We start from the raw sequence: 18,770 nt of genomic DNA, 5'->3' as shown, positions 1-18,770 counted from the left end.
CCGACAGGAGGTGCTGGACATTGCTCGGCTGCTGGTGCAGGAGCAGGGCGCTCTGGGGGACGTGGTGGCAGAGGAGCAAAAGTCGAAACTAGAGCAGCTGAAGACCGTGTTGGAGATGTAAGCAGGGACTTGTCTCCATGGCCCCTCTGTCCCCCCCCCCAAACCTCTGGGAGAGTAAGATCAACATTGCAAGCAATTCTTGCACCTTCTCGTATGTCCGCAGAGCGGACTCCCTCTGACTGGGGGCACTTCCTCTTGCGCCACAACAGACGCCTGGGCAGGGCGGAGGGAGGTGGGCAGCCTTGCAGCTTCTCCGCTTTGGGTGTGGTGTGTAAAGCCAGATGTTTCATGTGCAGAACAGTGGTCCTTTGTTGTTCTGGCAGGTACGGGCACTTTTCTGGAATCAACCGCAAAGTGCAGCTGACCTACCTGCCTCATGGGCACCTGAAGGCATCCAGTGATGAGGAAGGCAGGTATTGAGGTCTTGCAGTGGGGGAGGGGCATGAAGGCAGCTGTGGGTGAGAGTGGGGGTTGCAGAAGAGCCCTGCAACTTTGTAGGATGAAGATCCTGATTGCACGCACACATCTCTAGACAAAGGAGGGGCATTCTGGGTGGTGGACTAATGGAGGCCCGCTTTCACTCATTCATGCAACGAGGAAATTGAGAATGTAAACTGAGAAAGCTTCAGTTGAAATGCCAACCCTTGTGGGGAAGGGGAGCTACTGCTTCCCCCTCCCCACCCCAGTTGCCAAATAATCCCCACTTAGGGGGAAAGTGCCAACTGAGAAGAGGATCGGAGGGGGGGGGAGAACTGAGGTTGCTTTTGTGCAGCTTCCAGGCCTCAGAAGTACTTGGCAACTTTCCTTCGTTCCCCCCAATCCGGTTTCACCAGCTGTTGCCCCTCTTCTCTGGTCTGGTGATTGAGGAGTGGGCAGTTAAGTCTTTGTTCAAAAGCCATGGTAGCACAGAGGTTAAAATGCAGTATTGCAGGGTAATTCTGCTGACTGCCGACTGCCAGCAGTTTGGCAGTTCTATCCTCGCCAGCTCAAGGTTAACTCATCCTTCCATCCTTCCAAGGTCAGTAAAATGAGGACCCAGAATGTTGGGGGCAATTTGCTGACTCTGTAAACCGCTTTGGGAGGGACTGTGAAGCACCGTGAAGCGGTGCTGTTGCTATTGCTATTCCACCGCAACCGTGGAAGGAGATGACTCTAGTTCTCTGCTGTGTGCAGATCTCAAGGAAGCCTCCCCGTCTTTGCTCTTGGTGCTGAAGTGGGGGGGTGAGCTGACTCCTGCAGGCAGAGTGCAAGCAGAGGAGCTGGGCCGAGCCTTCCGTTGCATGTATCCGGGGGGCCAAGGTGAGTCTGGGCTTTGCACGCTGGTTCGGGGGGGGGGGGGAGGGAAGACAGAGATGGCAGCTGACAGCATCTGGGTAGCCACCTCCAAGGTGGGGTCCTTTGGAAAGGAAGCCCCCTTCAGAAGGAGGAAGAGTGTTCTTTGGCCTCTGCATCTGCACCAAAAGGAACTTCTGGGCTGGTGGGTGGAATCTGATTGCAGCGCATTGGGCGGGGCTGGTCTTAAGGGCTCTGATAGGATGGCCCTTTATTTCTGTTTGGGGTGATCTTGGAAGACGAGTCCTATCCAGTCTCCATGGCCCTGGGCAGAAAGCCAACTGTTGAATCCAAACTGCTCGTCAGGCAAGATGGCCTTCTGGGTGAAACTGACTCTCCCTGATCAAGTGGTCTTAAGGATGCAGACGTTTAGTGAACACTTTTGTAAATAGAGTAGATCTTTGATGTTCTCCATCGTTGGCTCCCTCTGTGCATTGAGCCACACATTTTGGGGCCAGTCCTGTTTCTCCTCCTGAGCCTGCCATAAGGAGCTGCAATTTGGCATCCCGCTTCCTACTTGTCTGGCCATTCGATGGCTGGTGGTGCTGTGTGGAAAGCAGGAAGCAAACAGCAAGCCTCAAACTCCTGGCATCTACCATCTCAAACTACCTCAGCAACATATCCTCTTTTCCCGACCTTTGGCAGTTGCCCCACTTCTCTGTTGCACACCTGGCCTTTGGGCCAGATCCTTCTCTTTCCCGCTCTAACTGCTTTGTGCCCCCATCCCCGTTGTGAGTTGGGGAAGATCTCCTTCTCCCTCCCAAGCCCAAAGACAGAAGGCCCATCGGGGATGAACCAGGCACCCTGAGGCCTTCTTGGCACAACGGGTATCCACCTCTCCTTTTTGGTTGAGCTACAAGAGGACAGCAGGGACTTCTGTAGGTCATTGGAGGGGGAGGCTGGTCTTCCGTGCTTTGGATTGGGGCTCCAGTGACAGCAGGGCAGCTCTTGGCCTGAGCCCTATGCCTGCAGCACAGCTGCTGGTCTCAAAGCAGGAAAGAACCCCCAAATCTGCCAGTCAGCAAACAGCAGAAGGCAGAGAGCAGAATGATGGTGACTGGAAACAGGACAGGTGGGCCACAAGCTTCTTTGGTGCTTGCAAGAAAGATTTTGGGGCATCTGCTGTGAAGGTTTGGACTGCAAGAAGGGAATTTAGGGCTTCTCCAGTTGGATGTCTATGGCTCTTCCTGTCCATCCCGTCTCCTTTTCATCTGCCCGGAAATGCTGTTTCTTCCAACACTCTGACTTGCAGCACTGTTTAGTGGTGCCAGACGCCCTGGCAACCCTGCCTGCCCAGTGGATTTTCTGCCCCCCTTTGGAGAGGGCACTGTGAAAATGAAATGCCCACACTTCTGGAATGGCCACAGGGTTTTTCTTTCCTGTCTAGGAGACTATGCTGGTTTTCCAGGCTGTGGCCTCCTTCGATTGCACAGCACCTACCGCCATGATCTCAAGATCTACGCCTCTGATGAGGGCAGAGTCCAAATGACAGCAGCAGCATTTGCAAAGGTTCCTGGAAAGGGGGAGTGTCTTCTGGGGGGGGGGGTTTAGTCAGATCAGCAGGAGGAGGGCTCAGGTCCCTTCCTGGCCCTCGGTGTGTCCCCAGCACTCTGCCTGGCTAGAGCAGAGGCCCTGCGGGGGCTTCTTTTGCAGAGTAGGGGGTGGGGGGAGAGGCTGAAGCCGTGTCTTCCCACAGGGCCTCCTTGCTCTGGAGGGGGAGCTGACACCCATCCTAGTGCAAATGGTGAAGAGCGCCAACATGAATGGCCTGCTGGACAGTGACAGTGACTCCCTCAGCAGTTGCCAGCACCGAGTGAAGGCTCGTCTGCGGGAGATCATGCAGAAAGACGCCTCCTTCTGCGCAGAGGACTATGAGAAGGTGATGGGACGAGCATTTCTTCGGCCCTCATAAAGGCTTTTGTAGGCACCCCTATTCCAGCAAAAAAGGCTGGATGGTGCCAAACCTTAGTAGCAGGCAGAAAGGCAGCCGAAGGTTGTTCCATCGGGCTGTTGTGGCCTTTTCCTGCTGCTCTGGCTGAAGGGAGACTTTCTGACCGGGACGGCTCCAAGGCCTTTGTGCCCTGTGGCAACTGGGGCGTGGCAGTTCTGTTCCGTGGCAGAAATTTTAGTTTCTCGGGGGGGGGCATGAAAGAGCACTACCCACTGGTCGAGGGATGGTTGGAAGAGCCCCTGCCAAGGCAATCCTAAGGTTGTTGTTTAAAGAATTGTGACGGTATTTTCTGGCACCGAGAAAGGGCTCTGGCGAGGGGCCTTGGCCTGGTCCGGCTCATCCAGTCTCAAGGTGAAGATGAGGGGCTTAGGGTAGTGGTGAAGGCTGCAGCCTTTTTCCTAAACTCTGGATGGTCACAACTGTAAAGCTTCAAGAGCACAACTTAACAAGGTGAACCAGGCACTGACAGGATCTGGAGTCTTAAGGGCTGGACTGCGGTCACCCAGCTCCAGAAACCCTTTCGCTGGGAAATACGCCCACTCAGCCACGTGGGGAAAAACAACAACAGATTCTTTAGAGGCGTTTTTGTTTAGATTTTCTTTGGGATATCCTTGGGATATTCTACAAAGTAGACTTGGTTGCTCTCGTTTCTTATCTTTGCTGGGAGAGAGAACGGTACAGAACGACCATGTTGATTTCCCTGGAATGCTGGACACGAGCTAACGCTGCGGCAGCATAATGTGTTGGGAATTACAGGGTGGCCTTTTCCTGCCTGCTAGACTTCAGTGGTAGATTGTCCTTTGATCACATGGCTCAAGGTGGACCTTGGTCTCTCTCTCTCTGGGCTGTCCAGTCATGTGCAAAAAACCTTGAACGGGGTTGCATCCATCCAGTCAGCAAGGACAGCTTCTTCACTCGGTCATCTGCAGGGCTGTCTCAGCAGGTGGCAGCCTTTCCAGACAAACAAGGCCAGGCTTGGACTGAGTTTGATGGGAGTTTGTCAGATTTCCTCTGTCTAGTTGTTTCCACTCAAGGGGGTGAAGCTCATCTCTGTTTCTTAGCTGAAGGAGCCAGCGTTGTCCAAAGATGCTTCTGTGGTCACGTGGCCTGCATGAAAATATGAAATGCTGTTACCTTCTCCCCAGAGTGGTGCCTATTTATCTACTTGCATTTCCAAGCCTTCAGACTGCTAGGTTGGCAGGAGCTGGGGCAAGTAACGGGCGCCCACTCCGTTGCAGTGGCACTTGGGTATTGAACTTCGGTTGTCAGCTTTCCAACCTGACAATAGCAGTAGCAATATATACCGCTTCGTAGTGGTTTATAGCACCTTCTAAGCAGTTTACAGAGTCAGCATCTTGCTCCCCCAACAATCTGGGTCTTCATTTTACCAACTTTGGAAGGAGGGAAGGCTGAGTCACCCTTGAGCCGGTCAGGATCGAACCCCTGGGAGTCAGCAGAATTAGCCTGCAATACTGCGTTCTAACCACCATGCTCAGAGTCTCAACCACTGAGCCCTTGTGTTGCCCGTAAACATGGAAATCAAGCATAGATCCTAGCAGAAGGCCAGAGCCATCCACTTCTATGTGGTTGCCAAGGAAACCACACGGAGGTGTGCAATAAGCCACTAGAAGTCGAACTTGACATGAGGCCATCTTATTCTTGCCTTTTTGAAAACGAATCCTGCTTAATGTTATTTTAAGTAGTATTTGTTCTATTGTTGGTGGTTTTATTGAAGGCTGCAGTTTTAGACACAGCTTCTCTGGAGGAGGCAAGAACGAGGAGGGCAACCGGCTAGTTCCAGAACGTTCTCCTGGGCTGGGGGCAGCTCTTGTACAGCTCATTTTTCCAAGAAGGAAAAGGAAGGCCTCCCTTGAGCTCAGCTGGAGACTTTGTCATACTCTGCTATCCCCCAGGGGTTTAGAAGCCTTTTAAGAAAGAATCCATCCAGGGAGGTTTCTAAGGAGTGGCTTCCCAAAACAGAGATGGTTTTGGTTTGTTGCCTCCTGGTACCTAGCCTGCCTGCACAAGATGGACAGCAGAGAGCTGAACCTAAGCCTGTTGAGGAACTAACCATTCCTCTCCAAGGTTTGAATGCCTCCTGACATATTGCCTCCTTAATGGTTATTAAAGAATGAAAAAGGAAATAATTCTGATTGCCAGTGTGGTACTTTATCCCAGTACGGAGCTATCACAAATGAATAGCGGCAAATCAGGGAAAGGCATTCAGGAATAAGAACAGCTCCAGGAACAGTGCATCACAGCAACTTTAGGTCTACGCATAATTCCTGTTAAGGATTGTAACATAATTCAGTTTTCAAGAAATCTGAGTGACTAGAAGCTTGGAGAGTTTATGCAGGATTTATGGATGTCACACCTCTCTCTCACTCTCTCTCACTCTCACTCTCACTCCTTATCTTAAAAACTGCCACAAATGAATCCTTATCTAAAATAGGTTGGGCACCTCTTCACTGACATCCAATTAGAATAATATAATAAGGGTACATAAACCTTCCAAAGAAAGTAGAAGTGTGCAAATACATGCAGCGCCTAACGCTGACATAGAAGTAGCCTTTGTGAATTAATCAGTGGAACAGCTTGCCTCCCAGAGTTGTGGGTGCTCCATCACTGGATGTGTTCAAGAATAGACTGGGCAACCATTTGACCAGGATGGTATACGCCAGTATCCTGCCCTGAGCAAGGGGTTGGGCTAGAAGACCTCCCAGGTCCCTTCCAACCCTATGATTCTATGTTCTTACTACTTTAATTCAAAGCCAGTTGGATTGTAGCCATTATTTTCAAATCTTGCCAACAGCTTGGCATCTCCATTCAGGGGTTTTGGCTTCCCATCACGTGCACAGTCAGGATTCTTGCTGGAGCACAGAAGCTCAATACTTCCATAAGATGTTCTTCAAGACGGAGTGAAATAAATCGCCTTTCCGGCTTTCAGAGAGACCAGCTGAGCATGGTGGAGCCAGTTGGCCTGAATCTGGGTAGCAGCCTGGTTGGTCTCTCAAGGGCACTGTTGATCCTTTGCTTTGATTTCTCTCCAGCTGGCGCCAACAGGCAGTGCTTCGCTCATCAAGTCCATGGGAATAATTGGGAATCCAGTGGAGACCTGTGAACAAGTCTTTGAGCTGATTGAGAGCCTCACTTCCCAGATCCAGAAACGTCTGGAAGATCCCAAGTCTGCCGGTACGAGAGTCATTTCCTTTGCGGCAGAGCAAAGTGGGAGTTGCATGCACGTGGCCTGTGCCACAGTGGGCAGCTTCTTCTTTGTTTTTCTAATAAAACTCTCAAAGGTCTACGACAGTGATGGTAAACCTTTTAGAAACCGAGTGCCCAAACTGAAACCCAAAACCCACATTTGTATCATCGGGTGCCGGGTGGGTGTGGCCCATTGGGTGGGTGTGGCCCATTGGGTGGGCGTGGCCCTTTGGGTGGGTGTGGCTGCGGTGGTAACGGCAGACTGGCTGGGACTAAAAAGTTCAATCAATCAATTCCAACTTTGCAAGTTCTTTTTTTTCCTGCGAGAAGCTGAAGTTGATTTATTGAAACTTTTTTTTTGCACACAACGGTGGAGGCCTAAAGCATAAAACGTTTTATAAAACCCAGCTGAAGGCCTAGGACTGGGGCGACGGCACACGTGCCCACAGAGAGGTCTCTGCGTGCCACCTGTGGCACGCGTGCCATAGGTTCGCCACCATCGGTTCTAAGAGAAGCTCATGTCAAGGGGCAAAGTCCTGGGGGCCGCATGGAGTGTGAAAGATGCAGCCAGCTCAGGAGGCCTGGAATTGGGCTCCTCTCTCCAAAGGGAAGTTGCTCCTCTGCTCTCCCAGCTTTTCTTTGCTCTCACAGCCAAATGCGGTGCTTGGGCAGGAGTATTTTGGGGGCTGTTGCTTACGGATCTCCTGGGGTTGTAAGAAACAGCCAGTCTGCCGCTGCTCTTGCAAGTGGCCATACAGGGTTCAGCTGATCTGTCCCTTCACCTGGCAGTGACGGGTTTGCTCTGGCTTGGCAGATTTGCAGCTGTACCACAGCGAGACCCTGGAGCTGATGCTGCAGCGCTGGAGGAAGCTGGAAGAGGACTTCCAACTGAAGAACCGACGTTACGATATCAGCAAGATCCCCGACATCTACGACTGCGTCAAGTACGACATCCAGCACAACGCTGCCCTGCAGCTGGAAGGCACCCTTGAGCTACTCAGGTGCTCTAAGGCGCTGGCGGACATCGTGATCCCCCAGGTATGGGGCGCCCCTCAGCCGCAGAGCCCCACCGTCAGGCGGTGCTGAGGCTGCCCTGCAAACGCTCTGGCCTTTCGCAGGAGTACGGCATCAGTCAGCAGGAGAAGCTGGAGATTGCAGTGGGATTTTGCCTGCCCCTCATCAAGAAGATCCAGCTGGATCTGCAGCGAACCCACGAGGATGAGTCTGTCAACAAGCTGCATCCTTTGTAAGGAGTGGGCAGATGCCCCAGGCGGGACCACAGGGTGGGCTTAGGCTGGGTTGTCTAAATACAGGAAGCCAGCTGGTGATGCCGTTGTGTTCCTGCCCGCGGCTCCCACACTCGCAGTGGGCCTCGGGTGCCTTTGTGACCCAGCCCTGCCTGCCCAGCCCAGCAAGGTGACTCTTGCTGCCCGGTTGGTCTGCTTGCAGGTATTCCAGGGGAGTCCTGTCTCCAGGGCGCCATGTCCGGACACGTTTGTACTTCACCAGTGAGAGCCACGTCCATTCCTTGCTCAGCATCTTCCGCTACGGAGGCCTGCTGGATGTAAGTGGGGAGCAACCACCAGTACACCAGTCCAGGGTGTTGCGCAGAGCTTTGGCTCCGTTTCTCAGCGTGAGCCCCACTGACAGAGGCTTCTGAGTCCAGAGCCCTCCTGTTTCAAGGACTGGGGCCCTTGTGCCGGAGATGGCCAGTCTTTGGTGGCTCCCCGTTTGGCCCCCTGGTCTCCTGAGGGGCAGCTGACAGCCTGATGGGCTTTGGAGTCCTGTGGGGCTGTGGAAGGAAGGGAAGCTGCCTTTGGCTGCGGCCAGTCAGGAGAGGTGGGAAGGCAGCAGCAACTCCCCAAGACCCCCTTGCTCAGGACTGCCCGCCCAGCTTTGCCAGGGCTTCAGTCTGGCCTCCCTCTGCTGCTCCTTTCCATGCCAGGCCTCGAAAGATGCCCAGTGGAAGAGGGCCATGGACTACCTGGGGGCCATTTCGGAGCTGAACTACATGACACAGATTGTCATTATGCTGTACGAGGATAACAACAAGGTGAGGGCGGGGCTGACCAGAGCTGGGCCAGCCCAGCACTTGGCCCCGTCTCATCCATGCTGTGGTCTCTGCAGGATCCATCGTCCGAGGAGAGGTTCCACGTGGAGCTGCATTTCAGTCCCGGAGTGAAAGGTTGCGAGGAGGAAGGCAGTGCCCCAGCGGGATGCGGCTTTCGCCCAGCCTCTGCAGAGGTGAACTTGTACCCAGGGGGCAGCTGGATGCCAAGGCAGGGTGTCTCCTGCCACACAGAGGGCAGAGAAACAGCTGCAACCTTTTCCTGTTACTCTAACCCTATTTTTATCCCTCTTTTCCTCTTGAAGAGAAAACATTGGCATAAACCTGTTGAGCAGCCAAGCTGCAAAAGCAAGGAAAGATAGCTCTTCTGTCTCGGCAGCCCAAAGCTGGCCAGCTTGCTTCTCCTTCCCCATTGTTAGCAATGCAGCTTCCGTGCCCAGAGAGAGGTTTCCACTGCTTTGAGCATCACAACCTCAGCTTTCTTACAGAAGGACGCCACAAAGCCGGAGCAGGGGAGTCTGGAGGACCTGGCCGAGGCCAAGGTCAGCGATGAGACAGACAGGGCTGAGACACAGTCCCCGCAGCCGTTGGAGCCGGTCTGCATCCAGCGCCGGTCACCCTTGATCCGGAACCGCAAGACGGGATCCATGGAGGTGAGTGGGGGAGCAGGAAGGGGAGGAAGTGGAGCAATGCATTTCAGCTGCAGCCCAGGCGGGGGCAGCCCTGGAGAAGTGCTCTCTCCCTTTGAAGAATTGCGGCTCCGTTTGCCTTACAAACATTTCCTTTCTGCAGGTGCTGTCCGAGTCATCCAAATCCAGCGGGTATCGGCTCTTTTCCTACGCCAGGCATTCGTCAGAAGGGAAACAGAGCGGCTTAGGTAGAAAGCACGGAAGTCCCTTTTTGCGTCCCCTTAGACTGGCCCGAGATATATGGCAACCCTGAACCCTGGCTCTGAATCCAGTGCTGAGGGAGCCAGCAGAGAAGGGAGCAGCCCTTACGGAAAGGCTGGGGAAGCTGAGGCACAGGAGGCAGGAGCGGCACCTGTTAGCCCCCGAAGTGGCTCTGAAGGTGGGGGCGGGGGGGGCTCCTGCTGAAGACGAAGAATTGTGGGGAAGTCTGCGGTGCTGGCATCATGGGGGTCTTTGTCCATCCTCAAACCAAGGAGCCTTTCCTTCTGTTAAGGTTGGAGTTAAGGTTGGCCGAGTTAGGAGAAGTTAGTGATAATCCCGACTCAAGGAAAATGCCCGTTCTCAGTTGAAGATAAAGCAGCATGGCATCTTGATTGAAGAGGAGGATCTTCCTTCATTCTCCCGCCTCTTCTTTTTCCTTTGAAGAGGATCTGCTTTCCTGGCCCTTGAGGTGGTCGGAGAGGATTGACCCTCAATCCCAATCGCTCCCATTTGCAAATAGCCTGGGAAGGCAGCCACGTTGGCTGGATTGCCTTGGAAGGCTGCTGTGGTGCCTGGCCTCTGCCGGGCATCATCGGCCTGCTTGTGCTGCTGAGCTATTCAGGGGCTTGGCCTGCGGCCAGGATTCTCCCAAGCACCTGCCGTCAAGGCTGCAGGGGCCGTTTCCACTCTCTGGGGAGCAGAGTGAGGCCTGGTAGAACCGGTGGCCTGCTCAACAAGGCTGCCAGCTGGTTGCAAGAAGGCTACAAGTTAGACAAAAACGTTCCAGAAAGCGCCATCAAATTTTTAGATGTGGAAATGCTGGAAAAGGCTGCTGGTGATCTGAGGCAAGCGACAGAGAAAGTTCTTAGTTGCTGATGAGGAAGGAGAGCATAAGTTCCCACCCAGTGGGGAAAAGAAAGCCAAAACTGTGAGACCACTGGCAGCCGGGGGGGGGATAGGTTTTCCTGGTGCTCCCTGCCCTTTGGGCAGTCCTGTCTTGAAAAAAGTCACCCAGTGCGACAATATTTTACATCGTGCTGAACCAGAAAATCCCATCAAATGTAAAAGCTAAGTAAGCATAAGAGTCATAGCTTGGATCTTTCTGTGATCAGGTTGTGGAAACACAGTGTTGCGTTGCATTTTTGCTTTTTCTTTGTTCTCCCATCTTGCTTACCTGCTGAGATGGCTCAGGTGTCCCAGGAAAGTCAGGCTTTACAGAGAGAGGTGGGTTGGGTTGGGATGTAATTGGCCGGTGCCAGGCTGCTCCTTCCTTCTTCGGTTACAGAATTTAGGTGGCTGCCCAGCTTGGACAATGCAGCAGTTCCAGGCAAATTATGAAAACAGCCTAGCTAAAAAACACGCCGCCCGCCAGCAATCAGCACTAATCCCTAGGAGGCAACCTGGCCTCCATCCAGACCCCCTCCCTCCCTGTGGGAGCTTTCACATCTTGGCCCCAGAGAATCCCAATGGCAGCACAAACACAGTGGTTAGAAGCGCCCGGCTAGAAACCAAATTTAGATTTTCAGTTCTGGATCAGTCTTGGGGCCGGTCAGAAGGGCATCTCAGGAAGAAGAGGCAAGGAAAGCCCCTTTCTTGCCCAGAAAAGTGCAGGGACGGCCCAAGACCAACTTGCAGGGCACAGACACCCATGTGATGGCAGTGGTAGGCGGATCATCCCAAAGGGCCCCCATGGAGAAGCCGTGCCTGCCCTCCTGGTTGGGGACTTTGTGGCCAGAAGAGAACAGCGGCCCAAAGGGCCTGGCTCTGGCCCAGGAAGGAAGCATCCTGCACGAAGGGCCTCTTTTGGCAAGGCTGATAAGCTGCTTTGTTTGAAAGGCATTAATTCCCGAGATTCCTGTGAGCTCCTCCTAGGCGTGTGGACCGTTTCTTGAGTACCCGAACCAATGAGAGCTGTGTCCCTCTATTTTTTTTCTGGCCAGGCGTTCCAAAGTGAAAAATTCCCCTCCGTTTCCATTATTGCTCCCCACCCAGCACCAGTCATGCTCCATGACTCTTTTTTTTGCCGATGCCCTTTGTGCACAAGGCAAGGTCAGCCGCCATCCACTTGCTTCTGGCTGGCCCAAAGCTTGGAGACATCTCCTGTCCTACAGCTGGCAAGAGGCCCTCCCCCGTGGCCTCCTGGGTCTTGAGCCATCCTTGAGCTATCCTCTGGCAGGTGAGGGGGGGGGGCAGAGGGGCTTCCCACCATGCAGACGGATTTCTTGCTTGTGAATGAGAGGTGAAGAGATCAGATCCCGCTCTCCTTTCCAGGCTCACCGTACTCAAGGCTCTTCAGCACCACAGTCCTGGGGGGCTCCTCCAGTGCCCCAAATCTTCAGGATTACGCACGCAGCCATGGGAAAAAGTTTGTCTCCAGCTTTCTGTACAAAGAAGGTAAGGGCACCTTCTGATTCTGGGCCAGGGAACCAGGGTACTCCTGGGCGCTGAAGCTGGGGACAGTTGCTACCAGCCCCTTTTCTAGTCAACAGGCAGTTTTGGGGAAGGACCGGCTCCTCCCTTCTGCCCCGAGGCTACTGCTTGTGCCTGGCAGCAGTTCAAAGAAGCATGGGGAAGGTCACTGGGGGGCATTGCAGGCCCCCGAAGAGGCCCGTGGGGACTCTGGCCATATGAAGCCTTTGTGGAATTTCTCAATGCATATATTTATCCTTGCACCTGTAAAACATTTTCTGAAGCACCAAGTTATAGCAACCACCTATGGAGAAGGATTCAGAGACTAGAACAAGTTCAAAGAAGGGTGGTGAGCATGACTGTAGGACAAGGAAGTACAAATCTGCAGAGATATTTAATTATTATTCTGGCCAAAGCCCACCTCAGCTGAAGCTGATTCTCTCCGGCATAAGCTCTATTTCACTACCGGGCTTAATATAAACAAACTGCCAGTACTAATGAAAAGCCCTGGTGTTCTGAGAAAGTTTGGTCAGTCAGAAAGTTTAGCCAGTTTGGCCTAGTGCAGGGGTAGGCCACCTTGGCTCTTTTATGACTCGTGGACTTCAACTCCCAGAATTCCTGAGCCAGCCATGCTGAGGGAAAAGGGAGAGGTTTCCAAGCTGAGCCATGGCTGGCTCAGGAATTCTGGGAGTTGAAGTCCACGAGTCATAAAAGAGCCAATGTTGCCTACCCCTGGCCTAGTAGTTCAGATGATAGCATAGAAACCTGGAAACGGTGAGTTTGAATCCTGCCTTAGCGTGAAAGCTGTTTGGATTACTTTGGGCCAGTCACTCCACCTCAGCCCAACCCACCTCACAGGGTTGTTGAGGGGGAAGAGAGGAGGAGGAGGAATCATTAAATACATTTGCTGCCTTGAGATATTTATAAAAAGAATAAAGGAATAAATGAAACCAGGGGTCTTCCATTCTAAATGGCCCTAAGGTCCGGGGGAGGGCATCTCCACTTCAGTCCTTCAGGGTTTCCTGGAATCAGCAGGGAGGAGATCTGATGGGGGCAGCCACAGAGGAGCCCAGATCCCCTGAGGTCAACCCAGAAGAAGTGCTCCCTCCCAGACTGAAAAGCTGGACGTGACTCCCGTGCCCAAAGAAACCCTGGAAAAACTGGGCAATTCATCCAGAAGAACCCAGCAGCTGTTTTGTAGTTGTTCCTCAGCACACGATAATGGACAAAAGTTGACTGACTGGATGTTAGGAAAGGAATTCAAGAGGGAACCAACTATTGGGGCAGGGGAGATGGCTTCCCCTTCCCTCAAGGGGTCCCAATGGAGGCTCGGCAACATCTGCGGGGGGAGGTGGAGGTTTTCATGTCAATTTCTGCAGTGAGCAAGCAAGAGTTGTACCCCTTCCCTCCCCTAATTCTGCAGCTGCTTTCAGGATCTATAAGGAAGACCCTCCTGTCTTGAACCTCTTCAAGCAAAGAATCAGTTGGTCCGAATTTGGGTTGGCTGCTGTTACTCTAAAGAGTTCAGTTTGGAAATCCTTCAAGAGCTCTGAAGGTCCAGCAGAAGTAGGGGATGAAGGGCCATCAAGGGAAGGCCTGCTTCTATTCAGATGTCTGACCTCTGTTGCCGAAAGTGGCCAAGGGCGATGTAAGAGTCCTCTGGATTTTGGTGTGGAATTGCAACCTTGAACAGGACCGAAGGGAGAAATGGAAGACACAGAGGCAGTCCTGGCATAGTTGGTGTGGTGGCTACTGAATTAACCCACTTTCTGGGTTCATATAACATGCCAAATCATGACCAGAATAAGACTACAAACTAACTCCGCCTCCTATAAATATACCTTAAAATTACTCAGGCTTAAGCAGGTGTGGATGCAGCCAGTAAATGGTCTGAGCAGGCGCCCTGCTGCCTGTCCTGGGCTGTTGGCTTGGCTTGGCCAGCATTCGGATTGCAGACCCTGGTTGAGCTTTGCTGGCAGGGAAGGGAAAGACTGTGGACATGGTTGGCATCTCCTGGGACTGGCCGTTAACTAGGTTTCTTAGTGCCTGAAGCTGGGAAGAGGCCTGAGACCTGGGAAGAGAGGCAAATAGAATCACTCTCACTCTTACTCTCACTCTCACTCTCTCTCGTCTCCTTTCCTTCAAGGTTGGGCTTGGGCCTCCATATTGTTCTGAAGATGCTGTCCTGCCTTTTATAGCCTCGGCCTTTCAATACAGTGCGGGGATCCAGTGAGCTTAGCCTGGCTTCTCCTCTGCCTCTCCCGCTTTTGTGCCCCTCCCTCATGCTTCCCCACCACCAGCAGCTGCAGCTTTGACAGAGGCCAACCGCCCCACCCCTCCCCTCCCCCCCCAAATTCAAGGGATGTTTTTTCTTGTTTCCCCAGAGCTCTTGTCTATGCCAGCCATAAAGAGATTTTCTGTGTCATTTGCAAAGCATCCAACTAATGGTACGTTTGCTTCTTAATTTGGGACTCTCTTCTCAGCTATCCCTCCCTTGCACTTGCTGTGTCCTCACCTCTTGCTCTATTTTTGTGACTGGATGTGTTGTGTAATGTCATGTTGTCTCACAATAACTGCACCATCTGCTCTCCTCAGGAGGAGGAGAGAAGGGTCACTTGGGCACCACAATGAGGGTGTACTTAAGGGACATAAGAAATTATGTCCACTGACCCATGGACAAAGTCACTAGGGCTTGAGCTCAATTGGGAGGAGACTTGACTTTGAGGAGGGGGAAACATTTCCTGCCCTACGGAGGTCTGACAAAATGCACACACACAGACACACCCAGTTCATATTGAAGCTCCTTTGCCTTAGCACAGAAGCAGCAAAGTCCTAATAAAGCAGGACAGGAGCTATTTGAGGGCTTCTACTATATTTTTCTTTCATTCTCCATCTGCAATTAGGCTTCCTTTTCAGGGGTTCAGAGGTCACAGGTGGCTTACTCTGCCCTTGAAAGACATACATGAATCTTTCTCGTGTTTGCAAGCTTTTGTACTCCACGTGGTGTCATTTTTTAAAATCTTGTGATGGAAGGCGGACAAAATGAGGACACAACACAAGTGTGCCACTCTGTCCTGGAGGTGTCCTGTTGATCTGGGTTCTTCAAATTCTCTCCTGATAGACACAACAATTCAATTTTTTGGTGTAAAGGTTTGGTCATTCTCTCTGAAGGCAAGGAACGTGGCCTCCTTCACAAAAGCACCTGGCAGAGACTTGCTTCCAGGCCCAGGCCACAATCCCCAGAGGCAGCACCTGTTGTCCTCAAGTGAGAGAAAGCCCCTCCACCTTGTTTTAAAGCTCCAGATCTCAATCCTTGCATGACCAATTCTCAGGAAGGTATCTGAGATTAAGTGGCTGGTCAACCTTAGCTCACTGCGAGTACTAAGGATTAAAGACTGTAGGCAAAAAGAATGAGATTCTCACCACAGTGGCCCAGAAACCTGCATTTTATGTTGTAAAGTGGTGCTTCTGAGAGTTTTGTGCAGAGTTTCCTCTAGTTTATGCCAAAAAGAGAAAAATTATTACTGCTCATCACCTAAATTGCTCTTTGGCTGTAGGAACAGGTTTCCTTTCTCACCGGTTGGCTGTGCCACATGGGTCCACTCCCATTTTGCTCAGCTGAGTCTGAAGTTGGGGTGGGAGCTTCAGCAGCAACATGCAGTTGCTCAAGAAGCCCTGAGGAGATTTCTTTTAAATGTGCGAAGATGGCTTTGCTGTGCCCATTCTGGAGCTGCCATTCAAAGCACCTGAAAGGCTGCCACGGGGCCCAGGCCAGGTTCCTCCTGTCTCCTTCTTTTTGAGGGCTCCCCCTTCCAAAATGCAGATTTTAATCATTCAAATCGCATCATAGGCAGTCTTGGTCTAGGGAGACACACACACACACACACACAAAACCCAATCACCCTTGGCTGATTTTGTTATTTTGCCAGATATAACACAAATCTCATTCCCTAAAAGTGTTTTTATTTTTTTAGGAAACGGGCATTGAGCTATAATTTCCCACCATGCACATTTCTCATTCAATTTCTTGTCCCCCTCCCCCCCAAAAATGGTATGCGTGTGGTCTGTTTCCCTATTTGTATAAGTAGCAAGTGTGTCCATCCGGCTTTTTGTGGGTTTATTTGTTCTGCAGTGTACCAGTTGAGGAGCATCCCAGCCATCCTGCTCAGCCGTCTTGTTTCAGGAATTCCTACCCAAATCAGAAGAAAGGAAGCAAAGCCTCCCTTCCCCCCACTCCGATGACATTGCTTTTCCCACTAAATCGCAATGGGTGGGTGGGGGGCTCTCCTCCTGGCTGTGAGGTCACTCGTGACTTGTGTTTACAAACTCAGTTTTACTGCTCTTCCGTTAGAGCACAAAAAGCCTCCAATCACTTTTCATGAAAGGGTGAAAAGGAGAGGCAACCCGTAATGGCCTCTGCTCCCAGGGTTAGCTCTGCACATCTCGATTCACCCCAAATAGTACCACCCCTCCAGCATTAACCTCCTGAACAGATTTTCTCTAGGATAAAACGGAGAAACGGCACAAAGCAATAGAAACATCACGAATGTAAACAAAGGCAGCAAAGGAGACACTGGGCTTTTACGCAGCACAGCCCGTCTGGACAAGCCCTGGGGACATCTGCAGGCAGGCACTTTTCCCTGCTGTTGCTGCTGTTTCTGCTGCTGCATTTACACCTCCTGGACTGTCCCAAGAGTTTCTGGCCCAGAAGCACTAAGGTTGCAGCTGGGTCTCCAGCTGCCCCATCCCAGGGCTGGAGCAGCCCTCCCGGAATGATGGGGTCTGGGAGGCAGCTTTCCTCGCTGTTTGTGCTGTAGACCAGTGTTTCCCAACCTTGGCCACTTGAAGATGTGTGGACTTCAACTCCCAGAATTCCCCACTCAGCATAGCTGACTAGGGTATTCTGGGAGTTGAAGTCCATACATCTTCAAGTGACCAAGGTTGGGAAACACTGCTGTAGACGATGAGGCAGATGCACACACACCCCAGCCCCCAGTGCAAAGGGGAAGCTGTTAGCTCTGCTGCTTTGGCCTTTGCTTTGGGGACTGGGGTCCCACATCTTTTGCCCAAGAGGCTCAGAAAAGGCCGGAGTTGCTGCTGCTGACATTTGGAGTGACTAGAACGGAAGCAGGCTGGTGGGCGAGACTCCACGGCACTGAGGTTGCTCTGTTTGCTTTGCAGGGTTCGAAGGCTGCTCCATGGTGCCCAGCATCTACCCATTGGAGACACTGCACAACTGCCTCTCCCTTCGCCAGGTCAGCGATTTCCTGACTGCTCTGTCTGGGAGCTGCCTGGTCCCCCAGCCGAGGCCCTGCACAGGTAACCCCCTTGAGAGGGAACGGAGGGGAGGGGACCCCTGGGCTGGGTCTGGCTTGGTTCCTCTTTGCACCGTGCCATTGGTAGACAGGAGAGACAGCTCCTTGTAGGGTTTGAACAGAACAAGTGAAAAAGGCAGAGGTAGGAGCTGTGAGTCTTCTGAAATTCTTGTATTACTAATGGCTAATGGATTCCGAAGCAGGAGGACATCCAAAGAGATGCGAAGACAAAACAAGCAGCATTGTGGTTATTTAAATGGCTCCATAAGTTACTTACAGACCCTATCAGGGGAGCCCAAACTGAAAAATGTCTCCAGAATTCAACTCCCCGGGGGGTTGCTTTTGTTCGGCAAGTTTTAGAGTCCCGAAATCTTCCCCTCCACCGCTGGAGTTGGTCAAAGGAATGTCAGATATCAGTGAATGAGGATTAAGTGTCCGGCAGGTCCTGGATGCTGCTACAGCTCAAGGGGGGGGGGAAGTCATGATTCGACTGGGGTAAGAGCTGAAAGTTTTTATCTCACAAATCACAAGAGTCAATTGGAAGAGCTGGCTTGTCTCAGCAGCCTCCCTTTCGGTCTTAATTGGGAAGGCAGCTCCGTCAGAGGTCGGTAACTTCATTTCTGAGCCAACCACAAAGCTCTTGTTGGTCTCCGTGCTTGAGCAACACTGTCGGCTGGAGGTCAGCTAAGACTGCAGCACCAACACTGGACAGCAGGTAGGGAAGGGAAGGAAGAGCACCTGAGAAGAACCCCGCTGTGTGAGCTCCAGGCTAGGCTCACAAACCACCTGATTCTGTCTATATCCTCCCCACCTTCCCATCTGTGGGCACCAAGGTTGACAGACCAAGAAACAGTTTGTGCAAGTAACCTTGGCTAAATTTCCTGGCCTTGCTCTGAGTGCAACTCAAAGATTCCTGTTGGAAGAGCCGAAGCTTTTCTCTGAAGGAAGCCCGTGCCGTGATGTGGGCACCCCAGCAGCCATGAATTTCCAACAAGGGCAGCAAACCTTCCAAAAGAGCTGCTGCCATGGTGGGCTACAGGCCTCTAGAGGCCCCAGGCTACTTTGCCCACCCAGACCGCTGAGCTGCAGGTGGGGCCAGGGTGCTAGCTGCATCCGTCTGAAAGGATTGGGGCTGGGGGAGGATGGTGGGACAGGTTTGGCTGTGTTCTGTGTTTCTTCTGTACTGGTGCATCTGATTTGAGCCATGCAGTTTGGGGATTTGTTGAGTTGGGCAGATGTGTAAAGCTGGTGAGCAGAATGGAACCAGGAGAGGCCACTGCAGTTGGTGCCCTGCTTGTCCTCCACTTCTGCAAAGGAGGAAACCAGATGGTTGTTGCCCTGTGCTGGATGATGGGAAAGGAAGGCTTTCAGGGGGCTGGAGGATGGGGCACCCCACCTGTGTCTTGCCAGGGGGCGATGGCTGGCTCAGGGAACTGAAGGGGTGGCCACATTGCCAGATTCTGGCAAGCAGTTCTTTTGCAGCTGTGAGCATTCAGGCAGCCAGTGCAGCAGCAGGAAGTGGGGCTGCTCACACCAGAGGG

General features: G+C 52.4%; 1 protein-coding gene across 5 annotated transcripts in view; it reads left to right on the top strand.

Moving 5' to 3' along the window:
• Nucleotides 1-18,770, top strand: part of PPIP5K1 (diphosphoinositol pentakisphosphate kinase 1) — a 30,572-nt gene that overhangs the window by 8,613 nt on the left and 3,189 nt on the right. For 4 of the 5 annotated variants that reach the window (XM_083370989.1, XM_083370990.1, XM_083370992.1 and 1 more), the window contains 16 exons: nt 8-117; nt 384-469; nt 1,234-1,359; nt 2,780-2,901; nt 3,089-3,271; nt 6,394-6,535; nt 7,362-7,585; nt 7,666-7,793; nt 7,997-8,111; nt 8,493-8,600; nt 8,675-8,791; nt 9,104-9,268; nt 9,408-9,492; nt 11,777-11,899; nt 14,299-14,361; nt 17,096-17,233. In XM_083370989.1, the coding sequence (XP_083227115.1) occupies nt 8-117; nt 384-469; nt 1,234-1,359; nt 2,780-2,901; nt 3,089-3,271; nt 6,394-6,535; nt 7,362-7,585; nt 7,666-7,793; nt 7,997-8,111; nt 8,493-8,600; nt 8,675-8,791; nt 9,104-9,268; nt 9,408-9,492; nt 11,777-11,899; nt 14,299-14,361; nt 17,096-17,233 (2,035 nt within the window). Of the gene's footprint in view, nt 1-7; nt 118-383; nt 470-1,233; nt 1,360-2,779; nt 2,902-3,088; nt 3,272-6,393; nt 6,536-7,361; nt 7,586-7,665; nt 7,794-7,996; nt 8,112-8,492; nt 8,601-8,674; nt 8,792-9,103; nt 9,269-9,407; nt 9,493-11,776; nt 11,900-13,337; nt 13,903-14,298; nt 14,362-17,095; nt 17,234-18,770 lie in introns of those variants that run through there. The other variant, XM_083370991.1, reaches the window with a different exon arrangement.

Source organism: Vipera ursinii (assembly GCF_947247035.1).
Source record: "Vipera ursinii genome assembly, chromosome: 11".
Taxonomy (NCBI): Eukaryota; Metazoa; Chordata; class Lepidosauria; order Squamata; family Viperidae; genus Vipera; species Vipera ursinii.
This window is presented reverse-complemented; position numbering and strand designations above follow the sequence as displayed.